General features: G+C 36.2%; 2 protein-coding genes and 2 pseudogenes across 2 annotated transcripts; 1 reads left to right on the plus strand and 3 right to left on the minus strand.

The window, feature by feature from the left end:
- The first annotated feature begins 7,004 nt into the window (after positions 1-7,004).
- Positions 7,005-7,959, plus strand: LOC125397366 (olfactory receptor 51A4-like; annotated as a pseudogene).
- A 2,460-nt stretch (positions 7,960-10,419) lies between these two features.
- On the minus strand, positions 10,420-11,361 carry LOC125397202 (olfactory receptor 51E1-like). Its single transcript, XM_048429452.1, has one exon. It carries the CDS (start codon positions 11,359-11,361, stop codon positions 10,420-10,422), a length of 942 nt encoding a protein of 313 aa, XP_048285409.1.
- An 8,092-nt stretch (positions 11,362-19,453) lies between these two features.
- LOC125397246 (large ribosomal subunit protein eL14 pseudogene) lies at positions 19,454-20,084 on the minus strand (annotated as a pseudogene).
- A 5,095-nt stretch (positions 20,085-25,179) lies between these two features.
- On the minus strand, positions 25,180-26,124 carry LOC125397209 (olfactory receptor 51G2-like). Its single transcript, XM_048429458.3, has one exon. It carries the CDS (start codon positions 26,122-26,124, stop codon positions 25,180-25,182), a length of 945 nt encoding a protein of 314 aa, XP_048285415.2.
- Between the last annotated feature and the right edge of the window lie 756 nt (positions 26,125-26,880).

The following is a 26,880-nucleotide window of genomic DNA, read 5'->3' on the forward strand; positions in this document are numbered from 1 at the left end:
CTGCTTCCTGGGCCATTTTGCCAGTGCGAATTCCAGCTATGAAGCATTTCAATGGCATTTGTAGGGTGTTTGTGTGTCCTCTGGGGTCAAGAGGAAAGTAGCTGAGACCATGTCCGTAGCTCGGCTCTTCCTGCTTTGGGCAGACAGCAGGATCAGGTCTACTAGGCTTGGGCAGGCGAGAGAGCGTGGTGGATTCCCGCCACCAGACAGAGAGATGTTTTTAGGCTGCGCAGTGCTCTGCTTGGCTGTAATTCAAATAAAAAGGGTTTATGTGCTGCACGCTCATTCTTGGGATTGGACTGCTGACTGCAGCTCCTTACTGGCTGTCCCAGAGCTACCACTGATGGTGCTTTCACCGTTTTAAAATTGGAGAGAGGCAGAGAGAGCCAAGTGCCCAATTGCCTGGCGCCTCCTGGTTGGTGCATTTAGCTGAGTTCTGCCCATCCTGGCCATATGGCGTGATGTTGAGGCAAAACCAGTTTCTTGTGTATGTTAGTCAAATATTTTTCTACAGAACAGTTTCACCTACAGAGACTGTTAATACTGTCATATATAAGATGAGACATATATGTAGAAAAATTACTTTAAAATCAATTCTCATATCTATAGCACTTACCAGTTATAACACACTTTCATATACCATTATTTAAGTCCATATATATCCTTTTTAGTATTATTTTTCTATTGGTTAATTGCTGACATCAGAGCTCAAACATGAGCAAAATAATTCATCAGTACAAATGATTCTTCCCTAACTTTAAAGTAAATGTGGAACTGTGTGCCAAATAACATTGTTTGGACAAGGTGACACAGTTGACAGTAAAAAAAAATTGAGAATAACAAATATGATTGGAAATTGTCCTTTAATACAATAATAGAACCACACTAAAGTATTAATGTGTCAGGTGTGTCATTTCATGTTTATGAAATACTATTAAATTGTATAGGGTTAAATAGATTAGTATTATCAATAGGTTTTCCTTATGCTAAAAGGACAAGACTCAATAGTCACTGAAACAGGCAACTGAAATACAAGCAGAGATTAAAAGTAAGGATGATGATTTGACAGGGAAGAGATAATGATGCCTGAATATGTGCAAGCTTATCCACAGATTCTTACAGTTGGTGATAATACGGAGCAGTGGCTGAGATTTTTAATTAAAATTGCCAGTCTTTTAAAGAACATGAAAGCTGTAAGCAACTAAGATAGATTGACTTCTTTTAAGAATAGATCCATCTTATATAATTGCAACATAATACAAAGGAAAATGAACCAAGATTTTTTCACTAGACCCTATTTGCTCCTAAAATGTAAATTTATATTTTGTAAACTGGCTATTTGCCTGATGCCACAAATTATTTGATATTAAAATCAACTTCACATTTTCAGAAAACATATTCAGTGCAATAACTTCATTAATACATGTTTTCCAAATGCAAGTTTCAGATTTCTACAAAATTATGGCAGCAGATGTTTTGAAAATGAACAAATAAATGTTTAGTTTTTATACCTTGAATACATTGAAACAGTGTACAAAAATTGGTAGTATCTTCTTGTGGGAGGAGTTTTGTTTGTGCTCATGAACTGACAAGTACTTTCAACACAAAGTCCATACAACTGGCTTGGTTTCCACACTGCACAAGTGAAGCTTTTGCTTTGATCTTCTGCCTCCTTTCCTTGTAAATGTGAAGGTTAAGGAAGAAGATTCTCTGGACAGTGGTGAGTATCAGTGATGGATTAGCTAGTTCATTTTTAACAGCCACATCAGCATCAATTAAAAGAATTTGTTGTTTTCTTTATTTTTGACAGATGATTGTCTCATAATTCTTTTAAAGTTTATTAGGTAAGAAGATAAATGAAACCCCTTTATTTTTGTGCAAATATAAAGTATTCCATCCATTCACTACTCTTTGTTCAAGTGTATGTTTTAATTTAAAATTTTTAATTGAAAATAGATTCCTATACAACCCCACTACAATCTGCCTTCCTCTTTCCTCCAAATCCACTCCCCATCTCTATCCCTTCAGAAAAGAGCAGGCCTCCCAGATACTACAGCCAAACACAACAAAATAAGATATGACAAGACAAGGTAAAAGCCCTCAAATTGAGGCTGCACAAGCCAACCTAACAGGAAGAACAGAGACCTAGCTGTATGCAAAAGAGTCAGAGATATGTCTGCTCCCATGGTTCAGAATCCCACAATACCACCAAGCTAACGACAATAACATATATGCAGAAGTCCTTGTGCTACAGACCCATCCAGGCCCCATGCTTGCCACTTCAGTAGCTCTATGCCCCTGTGAGCCTTTTTTAGTTGATTTGGTGGGCCATGTTCTCCTTGTGTCCTCCACTCCCTCTGATTTCTACAATCTTTCTACCCCCTCTTAAATGATGATCATGGATTTCTGAGAGAAGGTACTCAATGGACATACTCAGTTTAGATTGTCTCTCTTTCCGTATAATGCCTGTTTCCCACTACTGCCAGAGAAAGTCTTTCTGATGATTACTGCACAAGGCACTTATCTATATCAACTTTTTTTCCACAGTTTTTTTGATTTTCCCCTAGGACTTTGGGCTATCCAGTCTCTGGTATCTGACAATCTAGGCAGTATTAGACCTGGGTTCCATCTGGTGGCGTAGGTCTCAAATTAAGCCAGACTTTGGCTACTCTTCACAAGTTCTGCACCTCTATTGCCCCAACACATCTGGCAGACAGAACAGATTGTCAGTAGAAGGTTTTGTGACTGAGTTGTACTTATTATAACCTTTTATATTCATAGTTTATTGTTATTAGGAAGTAAAGAATACAACTTTGAAAAAAGAATAAAAACCTAGAACCATAAGAGATGTACATCTATATACCAATATTTTGGAGTTAGTTGCATAGATAGATAGATAGATAGATAGACAGATAGATAGATAGATATGAATTGGTGGAAAAGACAGGTAATATTTTAATGGGAAGAATAAAAAGAGAAAAACAACACTTATAATGAGACCATTAGCTCAGTTTAAATGGATATAAATCTACAAAAAATATCACAATGTTGTGAAAGAATAGGTACTGATGAATATAGGGATTGTAACCTCTATTTTCTCAGAAAGAAAATGAAAAGTTACATTGAAAGATTATTCAAAGTAAGATTAGACACCAAAATATCACTTGTGAGAAATTCATCAACTATAATGTAAAGCTTGTGGCATGTTAGCAATAGACAAGAGTTTCTTCACTGATTATGTGACAGATTGGAAAGACTCTGAGATACTGAGAAAAGTTAGAAAGGCCTCAGTTCCAAGTAATTTATTACGTGTCATCTCATGTGTGCCATGCTGAAGACACGCTCCCATGGGAATATTTTGATAGCCTCCCTCTGGAACCTTCTGTCTGTTTCTTCATGTATTGTAGTAAATAACTCTCTTGCCAAGTAGCTCTCCCTAGTAGAGGTTTTGAGCATGTCCTTAAGAATTCATATATACTCTACCCATCCCTAGGTGGGTAAGCCGGAAAGAGAAGAGAAAGATGCATTGTTAATCAGAGAGCTCGGTTTTATGGCATGATGATCCCACGGTGTGTTTATTGGTACAGTAGAAATGAAGCCTTTTCTTCAGGATTTTCCTAACTGAAGTTTTGTTCCATTTTAGAATGAAACTTGGAATCCTTAGTGAAAGAGAGGAAATAGAGCTTTGCAATGGTGTAAACAGAGACAACTAATAGAAGAACTGAGAAAAACATCGCAGTAGTTAATGGTTCAATTGATGAGATGTCATAAAAGAGAAATGGCAGATTAAGTTCTTGATTGGGAACTTGAAAGAAATCTAGAGGAAGGAGATGTTACAAAAGGTTTTGAGGAAGGCTGGAAGTGAGTAATAACAATTGGAAAGTTGTAACAACTTCTGAATCTTCAAGTAGAAACTGAAGAATAATGTTTTGGCTAGTATGGGAAATTCATCATAAAGAAACATGGAAACCAGGGCACATCAACCAGGAAGTCAGACGCTGAGTAAGTCTACAGCTCTAAAATGTTACCTTTCAGATGACAACCACCTACTCCTTATTTTAGTTTTCTGGAACTTTCTCTTCAGTTTTAATGCCCCCTACCAGCTTATAATTCCCCCAAAACATTTTACACACTAGAACTTAAAAAAGGTTTTGTGTTACTGGTGAATTTATGTCTCTGCTGGGTACAATAGGAATGTACACATTTTCAATTTATGTATTTATTTAAGCAGTATTCATTATGCCACTTGTATGCATAAACAAAACATAGCTGTCTTCAAAAACTATGAGGAATTTAGAATCTCAACATTAATGACACTAAAAGTCTATCAGGGAAGAAAAATTTTTCTAGGTAACATTGAGAAGAAGACATTAAATCAATTGTGCTAGTGGTAGCTTTAGGGGCAACACTTGACATTTGGTGGGAATTTAATGGCCAGAGCAATTCTCATGATCCAAAATATCTATAAATATTCTACTAATATTCTATGCAGTAGAAGGCTGCATGGAAACTAAGCATTAATGAATTGATTTAATTACTGTCAGTGGAGCTAAAACACAGTTTATGAGCACATAATCAATGGCCGTCAAAACATCTACTGTAAGAATGAGTAAGCTGTGTCTAGTAGATTAAAGCATCCAAGACTCCAAGATAACTAAACTAATCAGATCAGTTGAAATGAATGAAACAGATGAAACAGACTAGGATATAGATTAAGAATTTGGTGAGTTTTACACAAAACATTGCAAGGGTGTAGATGGTGATCTTAGCGTCTAGTGACTGAGATCTGGTCAGGGCTAAGCATAGAAAAGAAAGGGAAATATAGATAGTGAATTCCAACATGTTTAGGAAGAAAATTAAAACAAACAGAGAGACTAACAGTACACGTTTGGATAGGAGCCTGGAGGTATGGAGTTATATGCATTTGTATTGATGGAAAATAGCAGTGTTGTGTGGTTTGTAAGAAAGTACCTTGTTTTAGTGTGGTGAGACTCGGTGACATGAATGGCTGAGCATGATTGATTTGTCATGGGATTGGATGTTCTTGTACAGTATGCACTATGCCTTTAAAAATACTTATTTCAATTAATCTGGCATTTTAAGTAAACTAATGAGAATGTTGCATTAAGATAATCTTGTTCTTAGTGTCTTAGGTCCTCAGAGAGCCTTATTCTTTGGGGCTATATGTTCCTTGTAGCTGTATCATAAGAACAGACAGGCTTTATAAACCTCATTACCCATAAAAATGGTAAGGGTGCCATCAGATGCAGGTCAATGTAGCAGAGGTCAACATACAGTAGATACATATCATTATTCCTGATGAACCTCTCTTCAAAGACATAGTTTCACTTTTAAAAAATAACATCTGTGATGTTTTTATATTTACATATATGAAAAACATTCAGAATTCTGATCTTGCTAAGGGAAAATGCAATTTCTTGTCCTAGTCTTTGTGTATTTGTTTTTGCATCTGTCTATCTCTGTCTCTCTGCCTCTGCCACTCAGTGCCCCTCTCTCTCTGTCTCTCTCTGTGATGCAAGAATGTAATGAGTCTCTATGTGTGTACATGTGTGCCTACTTTTGGAGACAGTTGATGTTTAGTTTCTTATTTACTCTCACCTCTTTATTCCCACTGAACCTAGAAAACTATTAGTCACTAAACTGATTGGTCAATGAGATTTGCCAGGGGTCTATCTTCATCTTAGCACTTGGCATTCCCACACTCTGTATATCCCGCTTTCTTTTCAAGGTTGATGGGATACACACACACACACACACACACACACACACACACACACACGTATATATACATATATCTCATATATATCTCCCATATATCCCATATCTATACATATATATACAGTATATATATACACACACTCTCACAGAAAACACTTCACTGGCCAAGCCATCTCCCAGTTATCCACGTCTCTTTCCTATGATCTTTACCCTGAGAAAGAATACCTTATTTCTTTCTATTTCAATTATTCTTGGGTCAATGAAATATATAAGCATTTGAGCTATATAAATATTTACATATATAAAAATATTTAATCATTTTTATTTTTAGTATCATTTTATAAAAAGCACTTATGTAAATTCACTTCTTTTCTATCCTGTTTCTACATCTTTAAAATTAAAGATATAAAATAACCCCTTTTCCTTCAATGGTGCTTATTTGAAATGTTTACCAAATATTTAATAAAGTATTATTATTTGTTCACTAATACATTATTTGTATTTTGGCAAATAGATATTTTCATTTCTTCTAAGAAACTATTTGTTGGTGTCTAATCCTGTTCTATCCCTGGCTGAGGAAGCTAACAGTCACTGTTTTAGTTATTTTATCACTTCTTATTTTGATCAACATCCTCTTCTGAAAGAATAGGCCTATCATTCTAGAAGAAAATATCAAATGTCATAGAAGGTCACTGGAAGAATGAGAGTCAGTAAATGAAATTGGTCAATGACCAATATATTATGATAGTTATTAAATTAACCCTGCATTTTATTTATTCAGAAGAAATATCAGAAAAAGTGTTCATGTTACTATAGACTGGAGTGTTGCCAAGTAGGATGCTGATATGTGGGAAGGTAAAAGAATTATTTTGAGAGCTCTGATAAGTTTAGTGTAAATGAAGTAGACAGAAACATAAATACATAACATCAAATTGTGATTTTGAGACTTCTTTGATATTACTGTTGAGAGACACAATAAATTATGCCCTTAATTTTCATTTATACTTAATCATTGTCATTAGATTGAGTGTGCTAAGTTAAGGGAATCATATTACTTCCTACATGTAATAGCAGTTATCATTTTTCCAAGCTGCAGACAGTTCTTTAAATAGGTTTGGAAACCTGGCTTTCTTCATATAAATATGTCAGAACTAGTGTTGACTCAAAAGAACAATATGAATTATGTCTTATCTTAAAATCTCCCAATTTTGTCTTTACAGTAAAAACCTTTGGAAGCTGACATAGGCTGGATTAGGGATATCATCATGGAGAATACAAACAGTAGCTGGTTCCAACCCACTACCCTTCTTCTTACAGGCATCCCTGGACTAGAAGATGTGCAGATATGGTTCTCTATCCCCCTATGTGTCATGTACCTAATTGCCCTTCTTGGAAACTGCACCATCCTCTTTGTTATCAAAGCCACCTCCATCCTGCATGAGCCTCAGTACATCTTCCTATCTATGCTGGCAGCTACAGACATGTGTCTGTCTGTATCAACTCTGCCTACAGTATTGAACGTCTTCCTCCTGGATCACAGAGAAATTGAGTTCCACTCTTGCTTGACACAGATGTTCTTCATTCATACCTTCTCTTCCATGGAGTCAGTCATCCTACTGGCCATGGCTTTTGACCGTTTCTTTGCTATTCGTAATCCATTACACTATACTGTGGTTTTAACAACCCCTCGGATTATCAGAATGGGACTTGCAGCTGTTGTTAGGGGTGTGATGTTAATGATACCCTTGCCCATTCTGCTCAAAAGGTTGCCATTTTGTAAGGGTGTCATCCTATCCCATTGCTACTGCTACCATCCTGATATCATGAAGCTGGCCTGCGGTCCTGTCAGGGTCAATATCATCTATGGATTGTCTCTAGTCAATCTGTTCCTTTGCAGCTGATTCTGTATTAATTGTCATCTCTTATGTCTTGATTTTAAAAACAGTGTTGGGTATTGCCTCGGGTGACGGTCAACTAAAGGCGCTCAACACCTGTGTCTCCCACATCTTCACCGTCTTTATATTTTATGTGCCACTCATTGTCCTGGCCTTAATTCACAGGTTTGGTACCTTTACATCCCCACTGCTCCATGTCACCATGGCCAATCTCTTCCTCTTCTTGACTCCTGTTCTGAATCCCTTGGTATACAGCTTAAAAACCAAGCAGATAAGAAATGCAGTGTGTAAAGTATTCAAAAACAGAAGAAACTTGCTCAAATAGTCACACATGGCCGTAGAGAAAGAGACGCCCCACTTCTCTGCCCTGTCATCTGTCTGCTTCTCAGGAACATGCTTTTATTTCAAGGTATAATATTGTAAGAACTGAGATGTTATTGACTTCCAAGAAGAGGGTGGTAATTTGACTAACATTGAAAAAGAAATATTGATCTACTACTTTGTGAAATGAGAGTAAATGTTGAGATTCAGTATGGGATATGTACACATTTTGTTTAGTTACTTCTTTCAAAGAAACACATGGATATACAAAATTTGAAGGAGTATGAAAACTAAGTAAATGCTATTCATTGTTTGAAAACAAAAGCAAGCTTAGCTAATGTAATGGGAGAAGTGTCAGTTTTTGATTTTTAATGTATTTTTTAAACTTAATATAAAACATTGCAAATAAAATTGTTCTTCTAAATTTGAGTTATCATTGTAAAGAATGAAAGACAGCAGCACATTCGGAGATGTGGGAGTAGGACAGAATATTATACTTGGAGGAAGTAGAGTATAATAATAGAAGTTATTCTGGGGAAGCATGACAAGGGTCAGTAAAAGAGTGGACCCCGAATGTACATCAGCTTTGCTTTGTATGCTGAATCTACTAAGATTGCTATTCCAAGCCATTGTAGTACTTTGCTCCAGATGGACAATGCTCTCATTCTGATAGCACTCTTGCAACATAGTTATTCTGATGATATTTTAAGAAATAACTCCATGTACATAACTTGAAATTATCCAGTGGCTATTGTTAGAGTTTTGTATTTAACATCTCATATAGATGGTTTTTTTTGTAAATATTCTTCTCCTTTTTATTTTCTCTCACACACCATGCTCATGATCAGAGAATATAAGGAAAACCCAACCAAACTAGTTTCTCCAATACTTAGAGCATCATTTAATGAGGCATTAAAATTCTGATATCTGATATATGTTTCCCAATAAAAAGTGGGTACTTTTCCAGTGAACATTAGTTGAGTGTCCTTTGATTTAATTAAATTCTGATATTATCTACTGAGAGAGCATCAGGCACAAATAGTTAAGAGCTAAATCTTATATGACTATTCCTATTTAGGGGCCACTGGGCAAACAATGAAATTCTAATCATTGGAATTTTGATTGAACTCTTGGCAGTTACAGAAGTCTAACTACCATTAGTTCAATCTTAAATAGCAATTAGGTACTTTATTAAGGAAAAAACTTATACTACCAGTCGTAAATAGAAGCAGGCAAAAAAAATGTCTTGAATTCTAGTACTGTTCTGAGAACCTAAGATTATTTGGCAAGATTAGAGTAGAAATCACATACACAGTAGTTTAAACTTGTCCAAACAAACAGGCATTGTGTTACTAATTTGGAAATAAAGATTTGGCACAATCAGGTTTGTTTAAAAACACTTTTAAGAACACTGTAAATGTCAGTTTAAACTCCAAGTAAGGTTAGATATTTGGAATTCAACTCCATATTACATAAAAAGAAGCATCTAGAATGCTTAAATTAGTGGAGTTGATGTTGAGATGTAGAAAAGTGAAAGCATTTAAGATAAATTCAGGAGATATGAGTGAATGAAATCAATGAAGAAGAAATTTAAGAGATATGAAGAGATCACTCTGGAAACATAAAAATAGAGTCACTGTATACAGAGGGAATTTGGGGATTTGAGAGGAAGATGCATTTGAAGAAGTTCATGAATTTCACTTTGGTTTTCATGGATTTGAAGACTATAGTTACAAATAATATATTCATGGGTGAACACCCATCTGAAGATCAGAAGCAAGCCTCTCAAAATGATTATACAGGTGTTCTGTAACTATGAAGTATATCAAAGATACAAAACTGGTTAGCAATGGTGTGATCTACAGAAAAGCAGAACATTTTTTTTTTCTTCTAAAGGATGTAAGTGAGAGTGTGTTTTGGGAAATAGAAACAAAATATTTTTCTAATTGACTGCTATGACCTACACACTCCAGAGGAGGGGAATTCAAAAAGGTCTAGGAAATGCATGTGAACCTTTGTTGTCATGGAGATAGTACAAGAAAAAAGGGAGATATTTTAGCAAATACACGAGGAAAGAGAACAAAGCAGATAGCAAAATAATAGGATCGAATATTTAATGGTTTTGATTTTTAAAGTTCTTTAATTATAACTCATTTTGCAACTATAAAAATAAAGTGATCTTATCCATGGATAGATGCTAACATAAAATATCCATCAAAGAAACATTCTTTTTTTACTGGTTAGTTTATGAAGTCTATAAAATCACACCCTACAAAATATAGGAGAAAATATATTTTTGAGTATTTAAATACAACATACTTATTCATAAAAGCTATATCTCACTTTTGTATCTATATACACATTTTGGATGTAAAAATACAACAAAATAAACAGCATGTTATCTGTGAAATTGAGAACTGTACATTCCTTCACTGAAACTATCTACATTAACTTTTCAAATTGGTCATCTTATCTGAATCTTCCAAGACTTTCTTAGTGCAGAACGTATCTGCTTGGTCTTCAGGCTATATACAATTGGGTTAAGCATCGGGGGCATAAAGAGGTAGATATTTCCCAGGACTGCATGTGCTATTGGAGAACTCTTGTGACTGATTCGATGCATTACTGTTATTGCCAGCAAAGGGCCATAGTAAATAAAGACAATAAATATATGAGACAAACACGTGTTGAGTGCCTTCATCTGACCTTCTCTGGAAGCAATCCCCATGACTGCATGGAATATCAGAGCATAAGAAATGGCTATGAGCAGAAAGTCTACCCCAAAGGAAAATATAACCAGAACAAGTCCATAGAAAATATTGATTTTGACTTGGCCACAAGCTAGTTTCATGACATTTGGGTGGATACAATAGGAATAAGACAACATCTGCCCCTTGCAAAATGGGAGCCTCTTGAGCAGAATAGGTAAGGGAGTCATAAGTGCTACACCCCTCAGAAAGGCTGCCAGTCCCATCTTGGTGACTCGTGAGTTGGTAAGTATTGTGGTGTATTGCAAGGGGTGACTGATGGCCACAAAGCGGTCAAAAGCCATAGCCAACAGGATTCCTGAGCCCATGGAGGAGGATGTATGGATGAAAAACAACTGAGCAAGGCAACTATCAAATGCAATTTCATAGAGGTCAAAGATAAAGACTTTTAACACTGAGAAAAGTGTGGAAACAGACAAGACAATGTCAGCTCCGGCCAACATAGACAAAAAATGGTACTGGGGCTCCTGCAGACTCCGTTCTGTCCTCACTAAGTAAATTACAGTACAGTTTCCTGCCATTGTGGTTACATACATCAGGCTTAGAAGTGGTCCTAGCCACAGACGGGCACCCACCAGCCCTCTGAGACCAGTTAGAATGAAGAGAGAAGGTTGAAATGTGGTATTGAATTCAGACATGGGATACTGTGAGAATCACTGTGCAAAGAGTTTCTTCGACATGGAAACCTAGAAAAAAAGCAAAAGTTAGACATCAAATTCAGGAATTTGAATTAGGAAGTTGGTATAACTTAACAGTTATACCAAGAAACAAATGTTCTCCTGAAGACTACCTTGAAGATAGACAATCCTTTTTATTACTAATCTCCATGTAGAAACGAGCCAGTTAAGACGGCAATGAAAATGAATAGTACATTTGCTGTTCAGCCCATTCCCAAACCAGCTAGAGCCAAGACCTTAGGATGAGAACGATGAGACAGCAAACACAAGTAGAAGCACTTTTTAAAAGAATTGCTTCAAAGTCTGAACAGGTAACAAACTAGCATGGGCTGGAGTAATGGCTCAGTGGGCAAGAGCAGTTGCTGTGCTCACATAAGGACCTCATCACAAATACCCAGATCCATGCAAAAAGCAAAGCACAGTGACAGGCTTCAGTAACCTCAGCATGTTGGCAGAGAGAAGGCAGGTAAGTGGGACTTACTGGCTACAGGGCATCTTCAGGTTCTGAGAGAGACCTTGTCTCAAAGGAATTTGGTGGAGAGTATGAAGCAGGATAGATAATACCATCCTCAATATTCTCTATGTGTATACTTGTGTATAGTGCATGAACATGTATGTTCATGGCTACACATACAATAGAAAAAAAAACAGAAAAAGTTACCCTGGATAGCAGAGTACCCAGTACTTCTATTCTCTGTCTCTATCTCTTTGTCTCTGTCTCTGTCTCTGTCTCTCTCTCTCTCTCACACACACACACATACACACAATCATACACACAGGTGTGTGTGTGTGTGTGAACACATATTTGTGTTTTGAGATACAATCATTTTTCCAATTTATTCAACCAATGCTGAAATGTAACTCTGTTGACTATTTCATTTTTGACCTATTGTTTGACTCTTCTCTTTAATGAATTAATCAAGTTCTTTTTACACAGCTTAAGTTATTTACATTCTAAAATATAGACAAAAATTACTTCATCATAGACCTGAATTCACATTCCAAAAGCATGTTGTGAGTATTCATTAAATTTTATATAAATATATTTAAATGCATCAGAATATATACACCTATAATAATTAATACAGTAATTTAATTATTTTAGGGTACATATGTACTATTTTTGTTTATTTTGAATTTTTATTTGGTTATGTTTTTGTTTTTTTGCTTTTTTGAAACATGTTTCTCTGTGCAACAGACACAGCTGTCCTGGAACTAGTTCTTGTAGACCAGGCTGGCTTTGAATTCACAGAGATCTGTTTGCCTCTGCCTTCTGAGTGCTGGGCTTAAAGGCATGTACCACCACCGCCCAGAAATTTTGATTTTTATATAAAAATATATGTCGTTTAATTGATCTTGACCTTCTACTCTTTTAATTAAATAATAAATGAACAGAACTTAAGAAAGAAAGAAACAGCACTGAATCAACTAAGCAGTGCACTTATAGGCTCACAGAGACTGAAGCAGCAAGCACTGAGCTTGTATGGGTCCACACCAGGTATATGCCATGGTTGTAAGCTTGGTGTTTTGTGGAACTCCTAACAGTGGGAGTAGGAGTGCCTCTGACTCTTTTGTATGCTCCTGGGGCTCTTCTTCCTGCTGGGTTGCCTTGGCCAGTATCAGTGTGAGGGCTGTTGCCTTGTCTTTATTGTATTTTGCTTTGTCATGCTTGGTTGTTCTTGGAGACCTGTTCTTTTTTAAAGAGAGACAGAGGGGAGTGAATCTAGAAGAGAGAAGAGACAGGGACAGGGGTATAGTTAGGGGATGGGGAGATAGAGAGTTAGGGGTTGGAACTGGAAGAGTAGGAGGGGAAACTGAGGTTAGAAGGTATTGTCTGAGAACAAAAGCTATTATCAATTAAAAAAGACATCTGGGAAGAAGGAGAAAAGGTGAAGAAATTTAGGAATAATCCAGGAAATTTTAATAAGAAAAAATAATTTTATGATGTTATTTTAAAAGCTGCCCAGTTTTAACTAGGTAACAGTTTTACTTCTCAAAAGTATTGACCTGGATAAATAAAATCTATAACTTCAAATAAAAATATTAAATATATTTTAAAATAATAGTATAGAAGATAAAATTTCAAGAAAACCATCTATATGAAAATTTTTGTCTCCGTTTTAATCTCTTCTTTAACTACAGATAAATGTTGATTTTCCCTTCACATTTTCAGTAGATGAAAATCAATTAAACATACACTAAAATGTCAAAAAAAAGTGTCCATTCATTCAAAGAGTAAATTTTACTCTTTTCTACAACAAAGGAGAAGTAGGTAAGAGATAAAAGCAACTGTCCAATACCCATGGCAAAATTTCCATTAACATATAAGCTTTTTGTTTCACAGAACCACAGAGTTCCCAAGTTCAGTCAGGAATACACAAAACTGTGGAGAACAAGAAGAGAAAATGGAGTCAGAGTTGAAGTACTTAAAATTCTGTCCCTTAAAGATGACTCCAACTGGAGTGGCTTTCATTTCTTCCTTCCTGTGTGTCCTCTTCTGTCTACTTACCTAGACCCATTTAGAATGGAAAGAGGGAGGCTTATGTCTCTTCTTCAGGGATATTAAAGGAACTATGTAGGAGAGATGTCATAAAAACGGCAGTCTAAAACCAACTTCCCTAAAGGTCACTTTCTAATTGACTGCTGTCCTTTAAAATCCATTGATTCATTAATTCAGTAGTTAATTACATATTTCATGAACAAACCCTTCAGAGGCACTTTTCTATGGTTTTTGGTTTTAGGGTACACCTATAAAATATTTTTTGTTTGCAATGTAAGTCATATTAATTTTAAAACTTGCCATTACATATAACTGTATAATCATATGAACAATTTTTTTAGAAAAATTACAATTATTTATGTGGGAGGCAGAAGAAGGTACACTTGACAGAGCATGGGTGGAAGTTAGAAGACAACTTTTTGGAACTGTTTTCTCCCACTCATTAGATCCCAGGATCAAACAGCTTGTGAGACAGGCTTCTGTAGTTACTGAGCTAACTTGACAGTCCATTATTTGTTAAATTCCACATCTCTATGAATACCAAAATTTTATGGTAAATAGTATTTGCATATTCCACTGTGTTGGGTATTTTAATAGCTTTCTCATGTTCCCACAAATCTTTTCACATCATATCAACATTTTTAAAGGTGAACCAAACAACCTATTCTCAACCATATCATAAAAGATTTCAAAATCTTTGAAGAAAAAATTAAACTTAAGAAAAATTTAAACACTATATTACCATTTACATGTGATTATTGTCTTAAAGTATACTAAGAGCTGAGGGTGTGAGTACAAGTGTGTAATTGATAATGAAAACAGGAGTCATAAGAGTTATAAGGCACATACACAGAGAATAGAAATCCAAACAACCAAAGGCCAAAAGGCTGATCTCCGGTGTATGTGGGAGAGAATATCTGAAAGGTATCTCAACTGAGCGGGAGAGAGAGGCTCAGAGGAGGAGAGAGTGCTGAAATGGTAATGGCGATGAAAGACACTCTTTTCAAAGACAATATTATAACAAACTTTTCAGTTACCAAAGATTTTAAAGTAAAGTCAGTGATGTGACCTCATTTTCATTTTTACAAATCCATTCTTCGTGGTCTTTAGAAAATCACCCAGAAGGGAGAAAATAGATGAAAAGACATACATTTTAAGCTTATTTTAATCTCCCAAGGAAGAACCAGGAATAGAGTATTTTTTCTTACATGACTACAAGTGAAAGATCTCAACCTGTATTTTGATTAGTTTCAGTGTGACTTTTTTAAATCCTTGGTACAGCATCAAATTCTCATAATGTGTCTAAAAATTTTGTCCAGTAATGTGTAAGTCATTTCCTGTAAGAGCATATAAATTTTGCTCAGAATAGATTAAGACCAATATAGCAATGCTATGCCTTAATGTAAAAGAGCTCTTCAGTGTAAAGGGAAAAATTCTTACCATTATAGTTATATTACATTTTCTTATTGCCTATTCTCCATCCATATCCTAGCTAGAATTCCAAGCACTCCAATATTTAGGTTTACCTCAGTGATTATGGCTGAAGTTGTTGAGTGAGTCTGGTACTGCAGTTCTGTCTGAACGGACAATGCAGCATTTATTGCTTTGTCTGATGTTCCCAAAGGTATTATATGGCAACCTTTCTTTTCCTAGCTTTCTCTTTCTTTCTCTTTCCACTTACCATTTCATTCATTAATGAAATATGCTTATGATCTCACACACACACACACACACACACACACACACAGCTACTTTTTCTGTCGGTTTTCAGAATAAATGGTGATATATGATAAGAGTCAGTTAAGAGTGTTCAACAGGATCATCAAATAAAAAAACTAATTATTTTCTGATACTACTGAATTAATATAAGGCAAACATTTATATCAAAAGACTGTAATTTTATTAGTAATGATAGTAAAAAAAAACAGTCAAGGTTAAAATAGATATTGTTTCCAGAGATGAGTAATAAAAATAATTTTTAATCATTAATTGGGGATCAAAACAGACTATCAATTATTTGCTAGATATTATAATGTATCTGTAGTTCATGAGAAAGGCAAGGAATCTGGGGAGAAAACTATAAGCTTAGAAAAATCCTCAAGTATGTGATTTTTCTAATGTGGCTTTTCAGTTGAAATTGAGATAGTGGCATAAGTCTACTCAGGTAGATCATTGGAGCAGTTCAATTGGTTAATGTACAAACAGAGATATGTAGCTTCCTTTCTGAAGAGTGATATCAAGACAACTGGATGCAGAAAGGCAAGATATCTTAGGTGATGAAGATACTTCCTTCAGAGTCTGAAGGTGCGGTTTCTACTACTGAGACCCAAATGCTGAAAGGAAAAAAACAAGTTCTGCATGTTATTCTCTGACCTCCACATACACAGAATAAATAAATAATCAAATAAACTTAATAATTTTCAAAATACAACAGAATGGTCAAACCTTATCTTTGCACCAAATCTTGCTGATAAAACACAATATTCTTGCAGAAAAAAAAGAATGTTAATTTAACACCAAGAGATAACTCCCAAGTCGTAATTGTGGATATTAAAAATAACAAAACTTTTATTTTATTTTATAAAATATTATAAATATTTGGAGTAGTTTTGTTTTTGATAAAGATAGTTAATAAAATGAAGATAATCATGCACTAAAAAATTTCTTGAAATTATATAAATTATATCAATAATGAAAACATGAGTGGGACATTTTCAATAAAAATAACAACTGGCAAAATTTCTTTAGCTATTATTATTTTATTTTAATGAATTTTCTTCCTTTTTATTAATTACATTAGTTCCATGACAATTTTATACTTTCCAATAGAATGAAGCCCCAAATATCGAATAAAATTCTTTTTCCTATTTTCTTTTTCAAATTTCTTATCAAGAACTACATCTAAAAACACCAATCACCTCACATTTTGAACTATATTAGAACTGTTCTATATGTAGAACTATATGTAGAAGTGCTCATTTGTCTTGTTTTGCAGGGCTACTGGTGATCTATCCAGTGGTATGGGAAGTCCTTCTATATATGTGTTGCTTTTATTGGTTAATGAATAAGGAAGCTGTCTTGGACCTGGCAGGGCAGAATAGAGGTAGATGGGAAAACTAAATTGAATGCTGGGAGGAAGAAGTTGGAGTTAGGAGACACTATGAAGCTGCCAGAGAGGAAAGATGTGAATTGCCATCTGGAAACTTGCTGGTAGACCACAAGTCTCGTGGCAAAATCTAAAATAATAGAAATGGGTTACCAAAGATATAAAAGCCAGCTAACAAGATGCTTAAGTGATTGGCCAAAGAGTGATTTAAATAATATAGTGTCTTTGTGATTATTTTCAGGAGTCTGTGCAGCCAGGAAGTGAACAAGTGGCCTTCCAACAACAATCCAGTGCCTTGGGCATCCTCAGTAAGATCTATACCCACAAGGGATTCCTAGCCTATTATTAATGGTTAAGAAGTTTGGAACCCAAATCCTCATACTGGATCACTTTGTCCAGCCTTAATACATGGGAGGTGTTTAGTCTTACTGCAACTTTATATGCCATGCTTTCTTTATATCCATGGGAGGCTTGTCCTTTTCCAAACAGAAATGAAAGAGGAGTGGATTGGTAGTGGTGGGGCACAGAGGTGAGGTGGAGGAGGGACTGAGAAGAGAGGAAGGAGAGAAAATTGTAGTTGGGATGTAAAATAAATTAGTTAAAAATATGAAGTATGAAGTTTCTCAACCTTGCTTATTATTATAGAGTAGACTAATTCCAAGAGTTTCTTTGAAAAGAGTCAATATGGATTCAATATATTTAAATGAACTTTTGTGACATTAATACACATCGCTAGTATTGAAGAGATTTTCATTTTTATTATTGATTTTTATTGAGCTTTACATTTTTCTCTGCTTCCCTCCCTGCCTCTCCCCTCCCTTCTTCAACCCTCCCCCAAGGTTTCCACGCTCCCAATTTACTCAGGAGATTTTGTCTTTTTCTACTTCCCATGTAGATTAGATCTATGTAAGTCTCTCTTAGTGTCCTCATTGTTGTCTAAGTTCTCTGGGATTGTGGTTTGTAGGCTGGTTTTCTTTGGTTTATATTTAAAAACCACCTATTAATGAGTATGTGTGATAATTGTCTTTCTGTATCTGGGTTACCTCACTCAAAATTATATTTTCTAGCTTCATCCATTTTTCTGCAAAATTCAAGATGCCATTATTTTTTTTTCTGCTGTGTAATATGCCTTTGTATAAATGTACCACATTTTCTTTATCCATTCTTCGGTCGAGGGGCAAGGGGTATTTAGGCTCTTTCCAGGTTCTGGCTATGACAAACAATGCTCCTATGAACATAGTTGAGCAGATGTCCTTGTGGTATGATTGAGCATCCTTTGGATACATACACAAAAGTTGTACTACTGGGTCTTGAGGAAGGTTGTTTCTTAATTTTTGAGAAATCCCCGCACTGACATCCAAAGGGGCTGTACTAGCTTGCATTCCCACCAGCAGTGTAGAAGTGTTCCCTTTTCCCCACAACCTCTCCAGCATAAGTTGTCATCACTGTTATAAAGTCAACCACACTGAACCTTATAGAAGAGAAAGTAAGAAGTACACTTGAACACACTGGCACAGGAGATCACTTCCTAATATAACCTCAGCAGACACTTACAGACACTGAGAGAAACAATTAATAAATGGGACCTCCTGAAGCTAAAAAGCTTCTGTAAAGCAAAGGACACAATCAACAAGACAAAACAACAGCATACAGAATGGGAAAAGATCTTCACTAACCCCACCTCAGACAGAGGTCTGATCTCCAAAATATACAAAGAACTCAAGAAATTGGTCACTAAAAGAACATATAATCCAATAAAAAAAAATGGAGTACAGACCTAAACAGAGAATTCTCAATAGAGAATTCTAAAATGCTGAAAGACTCTTAAGGAAATATTCAACATCCTTAGTAATCAGAGAAATGCAAATCAAAACAACTCTGAGATTCCATCTTACACCTGTAAGAAATGGCCAAGATCAAAGAGGTTTTTTTTTTTTTAATGTTTAAGAATATGTACTTACATAGGATCCAGGTTTGTTTCTCAGCACCCATGCTGTGCCTCACAACCATCTGTGTCTTCAATTTCAGGGAATTGGATGCCCTCTTCTGGCTACTGTGGAATCCAGAAACTCATATAGTGTACATATGTAAATGCAGGCAAAATAAATGCTTATCATAAAATGAAAACAAGTGCTTCTTTTAAAAATTAAGTTACTAACACAAATACATAATGATATTTTAAAAATACTCATTAATTTTTAATTATCGTAGATGTATAATGATGATAATAAAATTCAAAGGATAGTTAAGAAATAGGGTTCTTAAAAGCATTTTAATAAATGCTATCATATGATTGCTAAGTCAGATACAAAGTAAGTATTCCCTCAACATAAATATCCTCTAAGACTTTCTTTCCCATGCATGGTCTCTGTCAAGAAACATTTGTGGGTTTTTTGTTTTGTTTTTTGTTTTTTTTTTTGCCAACACGTCAAAAAAAAATCCTTTATTCCTTTATACAGCCTCATGCTTTCTTGCCAGCTGTCTTTGAAGCAGGGGCTTTCTGGGCTGGGGTCTTCTGACCCTTCTGACCTTTATCAGTAGGTACTGCCTTCTGGCCTGCAGCCTTCTTGGCGGGTCCTGTCGCCATTTTGGGTGGAACTTTACCATTAGCAGCAGCCGCAGCTGCAATGGCAGCCTTTGCAACAGGCGCCTTTTTGGGAGAGGCTTTCAGGATAGCTGCTCTCTGAAGTTTCTTGACTTCAGTCTTGATGATTCTGTTCCTCATTTTCTTTGCCTTCATGACTTTGAAACGATCAAAATCTGTCATCTTGGCTTTCTTTTCCCTGGCACCAATCTTCGTGGCCCATCCTGTGGCTTCCCGTTTCGTATTGATACCCGTCTTCTCCCAAGCTTTCCGCACACACTTGTGTCGGGCACCGTGTGGGAACTTGAGGATGAAGTCAGGGAGCTGCATGCATTTGAAAGGCATGGCCTGTCTCCTCACCCAAGTGCAAGGTCCATCCATCAGAGCCCGGTTCTGATCAATAACATCTACAATCACGACCAGCTTTCCAGCATGAGGTCCAAAGGAGACGTAGGCCACCCGGTCAACCTCCATGAAACGCCTGAACACCATGTCGGCGGTGTTTCAGCGAGAAGCTCAAGAAACATTTTAAGTGATGTTAATTTTTCAAAAATATCAAAATATAAGATTTCCTAAAACACAATGAATTTAACGACCAATAAATACATCAAACAAATTATATGCTATATATTTTGAAAAAAATCTAGTACTATGTTGTTATGAAAGTCAATGAAATGATTCTGCTATATTCATAGATTGGTGCCTAGGCTAACTGTTGTCAGAAAGGCTTCACCCAGCAACTGGTGGTGGAAACAGATGTGAAGACCCCCAGCAAACACTAGGCAGAGCTCAGGGAGCCTTGTGGAAGAGGCAGATTTATAGAAACCAGTGGGGTCAAGGACATCACAAGAAAACCCACAGAATCAACTCATCTGAGTTCATAGGGTCTCACAGAGATATGACAACCAGGGAGCCTGCATGGGATTGACCCAGGCAATCTGCATATGTTACAGTTGTGCAACTTGACCTTCTTGTGAGATTCCCAAAAGTGGAAGCAGGGCTGTCTCTGACTCTGCTGCCTGCTTTTGGAACCTTTTCTTCCTATTGGACTGCTTTGTCCTTCCTTAATAGGAGAGAAGGTGCCTAGTCTTACAGCAACTTGATATACCATGGTTAGCTTATGGCCACAGGAGTCCTGTTCTTTTCTGAAGAGAAAGGGGGAGGAGGAGTAGATGAGGAGGGAGGATTGACTAAAGGAGGGATAAGGAGGAGAGGAAACTGTAGATGGGGTGTAAGAACAAAACACTAAGTTTAAAAAGTCACTGAGTCTCTCAGCTAAATTCTATTTTATTTTCATAAGAAATACATGGGACCTGATCTACAAGCTATAGAGAAACCCTGTTTCAAAAAAAAGAAGAAAGAAAGAAAGAAAGAAAGAAAGGAAGGAAGGAAGGAAGGAAGGAAGGAAGGAAGAAAGGAAGGAAGGAAGGAAGGAAGGCCGGGGTGGTTAAGAATGATACCAGAAATCTTAGCATTGCAGAAGAAGAGGTAGGCAGGACAACACAGTAAGACCATATCAGATAAAGCAGGGAGTAGGAGGGGTGGGGAATAACCAGGGACAGTTTCTGCCCTCTGCCTACAAGCAAGCAAGATAAATATTTAGAAAGGCAAAAGATACCTTGCTTCCTATCTTTGCCATGGGGAAGAAAGTCTAACTACTGAAGACCCCTGTAGATCCTCCTCAGCCTTGAGATGATACCAGGGAAGTTCATATTAACAAACATTCCTAACTTGTTTGTTCCATCTCCCCAGCAAGTTGTTCACAATGGAGACGTGTGCCCAGTGTTGATCCTTTTCTCACACCGGTCACCAGTGCATTCAGTATAAGACTTCAAAGCAGGGAAACAAATAATTGGAAGTATGCCTTGTAAACTGTTTGCATTTAAGGTAGGAGGAAAGGCAGCAGGGATGTTGAAAACAGAGGAGCATGAACCTTTCATTCAGTTCTAGTCAACTGTGCTACTAGATATGCTAGTATGCACATATACTAGTATGTGCTGAGATACTTTCCTTGTGGGCAGACTATATATATGTATAGCATTACTATACTTCTTTTAGAAAGTAGGGTTTCTTTTTTGTTTAAAATAAATGACCAAGAAAGGCATTCCTAAACCCAATAAGTGTGTCATTCCTGGAAATGATGTTCGATCCCTATGACCCACTTAGATACAAACAGCTCTTTTTGTGAGCTCCTTATGTACTCAAATTTTAAATTTAAAATATGGCTCAAATTTTACTAAAATGAATTATTTAGATTGTTAAACAAAGGTATACTGCTGTTGGGAAATTTGAGAAATGTAATGACACTTTTAGAGGAAATGTTCCAAACATTAGGAAGTAGGGTTCATTTATAAAGTTTATGTGATGTATTTTAGAGCTCTTATTGCAAACCCATCCTGATCTAAGCTTTTCTAATATATGGATTTAACAAGAAAATAAAACAAAGGTGCAATAGTGAGTTATTATACCTTGCCAACTAAATAGTAGGTATTAGACATCTTTAGAATATATTAAATTGCATTTCACATTTGGTTAAAATCAAGAATATAGTGAGTAATTTTAAAGTGTCTTCAAACTTATATGATATGTTATTGAGGAAAGCATGTGGCCCTGTCTGTGCCTGAGTGTTTCCTCAGTTGAGAGTTACTAATGGTATCCTCTATGTAAGGATTGTGAGAGGAAAATATTTGTACAATAAATTTTATTTTTAAGATTTGTTTTATTTTTATTTATTATGTGTGTTTCTACATGTATGCCTAAGTCTGCACATGCATACACATACACATTTTTCTGTGATTATATGTTACTTGTGTGTAGGTGCCTGTGGAAGTCAGAAGAAGCATTCACTCTACTTAAGATTGAGTAACAAGTGGTTATGAGCTACTGAATGTTGGTTTTTATAAATGGACATTTTCTGTCCTGACTGCCTGGTCCCAAATAATCACTCAGAGGCTTATATTAATTGTAAATGCTTGACTAATAGCTCAGGTTTATTACCAACTAGCTCTTAAATTTTAAGTTAACCCACATTTCTTATTTCCACTCTGCCACTTGACAGTACTTTTATTAGCAAGGAACATCCTTCTCCTGCTCCCTCTGCATCTGGCTGGTGACTCCTGACTTTGCCCTTCTCCTTCCTTAGTTTGGTCACCTCTCCTAACTTTCTGCCTGGATACTGGCCAATCAGCATTTTATTAAACCAATTCAAATGACAAATCTTTACAGTATACAAGAGTATATAAATCTTTACAGTATACAACCTGTATTCCACAACAGGTTCTGGTCTTAACCAGGGTCTACTGGAAGAGTGGCAAACAATTTTAAGCCCCAAACATTTCTTCAGGCTCTTGTGCAGCCTTTCTAACACTATCTGATAAATAATAAAAATTCAATGAAGAGTAATAATTCTAAGTCAAAATATATTAAGACAAAGACCATGTTAGAATTTAATAATAAATATAAAATAGTAACTCTGTAGGCTAGTTGTGTGGTGAAATACTGAAGCTATGAGATTAATAACAGTAATTTTCCAGGTAAAACAGTGCTTTACTTTCATAGTTATGTTGTTTTTCCATGAAATATCTATTTAAAAGCAGTTGTAAAGTTAGCTTTATACATGTTGTAATTCTTTATTTCAAATACCCTTTTCCTGTTCAACACTGTAATTGCATATCAGAGTCAGGTATCATATTCAGTATTCATAATGTTGCCACCTATAATTGAATTGTCCTAGGCCAGAACCAAATACCATTATTTCATTCATTTCTAATCACATAATACAGACATTTATTCACAAATCTAATTTGTTGATGTAGTGATTATGATTCCTTGTTTGTTACCTGTTCCTCACATTTGCTTCTTCTCTTTTGTTCTAAGCCCAACAATTGCAAGAATTAACCTCATGTCAATTCTTCAGGTCAGATATATCAGGAAAACAGTGTCCTCATAGTAAATGAGATGAGATATGAATAAATCTGTCCTATTGTAAAATACTGTTAAATCAATAATTCATTTCCTTACACTGTCCTATTACTCCTTTTGTAAGTTAAATAACAGTGATGTGTCAGGCATTCACAATAACATTGTGAATCCAAATATAAGGATGGCTAACGATTCATTGCTTCTAGGCCTCTTCTTTCTGAATCACCTCCCACATCCACTTCCACTTTGTCTTATTATTATCTTTTTATTATTTAGTCTGACAATAGTTTCTAAATCACAAGGAAAAGTGAATACAAGAAGTTGCTTTGTATCTTTTGTTTGTCACAATTCATATGGAAAGGAACATGTCTGTCACTGAAAAATTCTAGTATAAAATGTGAATTCATATTCTAGTTTAAAATCTTTGCGATGATAGCCCAGGAAAAGAGTTGATAGAATGTTGACTGTAGAGATACCACATACATTCTACAAACAAGCAAGAAATCCCCAAAGAAAAACTGTCTCATGTCTTCAAACCCTCGGTGACTACGGATAGCTTATTGCAGTTCTCTTTGCTTTTGTTTGGGAAGTTGGAGCCATGAAGCTTCTGCATCAAGTCGAAAAGCATCATGATTGAACCATAAGATGGTAAAGCTGTTCTAGATAGAACTTTCTATAATCTGTGACTCTTCTGCTTCTCACATGATCCCTTTCTCAAAAAGAAGGCCACACCCAGTGCTTGTCAGAACACCTCCTCTAGTCAGTAAATATTTGGCAGAGCAGAACCAGGTAAATGTTTTTGGAACTGGGAACAATATCAACCCTTCAATATCTTATTCATGGAATTCTCTATCTTCTAAGAATCTCTTGACCCCAATTCTCACTGTCTCCCCATGACACCTTCCACTTTATATACCAAGTCAAACCAAACTCAGGTGCCACTGACACTTCATTGTAGGTTTTGTCCTAATTGTCATGCTTGAGTGGAAGATGCTTGACAATTGTGTCTTCTTTGTCTGACACACACTGCATGTGTCAAACAGATGCTAAAAGTATTGTGATCAATGACTTCAGTTATTCTTTAGAAACTCATTTAAATTTTTCTCTTCATTTTTATTAACTCTTTTAATTTTCACATTATAATTAATAATTTACCCTTCCCATTCCTCCTTCTGAACTTTCCCATCTAGTTCTCCTTACTCTTTTTCAAATTCATAGTCTCTTTTTTCACTAATCATTGTTACATGTATATATGCATATGTGTACACATATATATTCCTAAATATGACCTTCTCAGTCTGGTAATTATGTGGTGGTTTCTCTATGTAATCAGACTTTCATGGTTTATATACCACACAGAGTTTGATCCGTCAACTTCTCAGTCATGGTAGTATTATTTCAGTCAGTCCACAAACCAGGAGCTTTCAACTCAGACACTTACTGATTTGCCCTACTGATTTAATTCCAAATGACCACCATTCATCAACAAGCAATCATATTTGTGCTCTTTTAAAAGCTTTCTGTTCCTCCTCTCCTCCTTACTTTCCTGATTATGGAAATGAGTCCTTTTAGTGTTAAAATTCATGGTGCTTATAATACGGTTTGGCACATAATAGAGCCTGAGTAATATTTTGAAGATCTCTGCAGTCTCTCATATTTAGAAAACTCTCATTCACCAGCAACAACACGTTGCACCCCAAATCGCTTACTGAGGGCAGCTTGGATCTGCCTGGATTTGAGACTATATACCAGAGGGTTTAGCAGTGGGGTCATGAGGAGGTAGGCATTGCTCATGGTGGTATAGAGAAGTGGAGAAGTTTCCTGCGTGTATCGATGCAGCACTGCTAGGCTGATGAGAGGCAAGTAGAACACCAGCACTGTGCAGAGGTGACAGGCACAGGTTTGCAAGGATTTCCAGTTTCGATCTAATTTCATCACAGTGCCTAAGATCTTCACGTATGAGACTACAATAAAGACTGCATCCACTGCAAATGTACAAAGTACACAGACCAATCCGTAGACGCTACTGATCGTGACATCTCCACAAGCCAAGTTCAGCATATCTGGGTAGTAGCAGTAGGAGTGTGAGAGGATGTTGGCTCCACAGAAAGGAAATGTCCTGAGAAAAAAAGGCAGTGGGGCCAACAGCGTGGCTCCACGTATGAGGGCAGCACCACTAAGGCAGACAACAGTTTGGTGAGTCAGGATTCTTGTATAGTTTAGTGGAGCACAGATAGCCACTAAGCGGTCAAAAGCCATGGCCACCAGAACACCTGATTCGACAGAGGAGAGAGTGTGGATAAAGAACATTTGAGTCAGACAGGCATCCAAACCGACATCATGGATATCAAACCAGAAGATTGCCAAGACACTAGGCATTGTTGACAATGAAAGGCCTAGATCAGTAAGGGCTAGCATAGCCAAAAAATAAAACTGGGGTTCATGAAGGCTCTGCTCTGCTCTAACTAGAAGGAGTAATAGAATATTGCCCCCAAGTGCTACCAGGTAAAGGAGACAAAAAGGGATGGAGATCCACATATGTGCAGCCTCTAGACCAGGAATCCCAATGAAGGAAAAGGTGGGCCAATCCGATGTATTACTCGGACCTGACATGGCGAGATGTAGATGGGATTGCAATTCAGGACACTCACAGATCTACAAAAGAGAAATTGAATCAGAGAACTTTAAAACGCAGTAAAAAGTAAAATAGAAATTTTTTACGTGGAATAGCAAAATTGAAGCACGTGGATTTCAAACTTTGTCATCCAGTTATAGGCAGAGACTGCAGAACAATTAGAATTCTTAGAAAGTACTGAAATGATATAAAATTGTACAGTCTTTATGGAAAATGATTTGACAGTCTCTTTTAAAGTAAAACACAGATTTACGATTTTCTGATTATTTACCCAGTGATTGCATTACTTTGAATTTTTTAATAGAATTAAAAAACATGTTAATAAAAGACATATATAGAATTATTACTATGCACTATTTATGATAGCCAAATATAGAAAATATACATTCATTGTTAAATGAAAAATAAGCTACAAAAGATCCAAATAATTTAAATTTTCAAAGGAAGAAATCACTAAAAGACAAAACAGAAGGAATTATTCACTATGCAAACAAAGAGGGAAAAAATATGAATGCTGCCTGATCTAATATACATGAAGAAATAAAGCAACAAATTCAAGGACAGCTGATTAGAGAGACTGGGAGTAACAGGTTGTAAGGAATGTGGCTGGCTATGCACATTAACCACTGGTGAGCCGTTAGGAAAAGTGTGTGCTTTCTTCCATAATCCTGTCCTTTAACTGATTCTTAAAGGAAATGCCTGTATGTTTGTGAAACTACTAGAGTCTGAGTTCA

Source organism: Myodes glareolus, chromosome 7, assembly GCF_982192425.1.
Source record: "Myodes glareolus chromosome 7, mMyoGla1.1, whole genome shotgun sequence".
Taxonomy (NCBI): Eukaryota; Metazoa; Chordata; class Mammalia; order Rodentia; family Cricetidae; genus Myodes; species Myodes glareolus.

Excerpts from the sequence above, each read along its gene's own strand:
- LOC125397202 (XM_048429452.1), bottom strand. The coding sequence starts at position 11,361 with ATGTCTGAATTCAATACCACATTTCAACCTTCTCTCTTCATTCTAACT.
- LOC125397209 (XM_048429458.3), bottom strand. The coding sequence starts at position 26,124 with ATGTCAGGTCCGAGTAATACATCGGATTGGCCCACCTTTTCCTTCATT.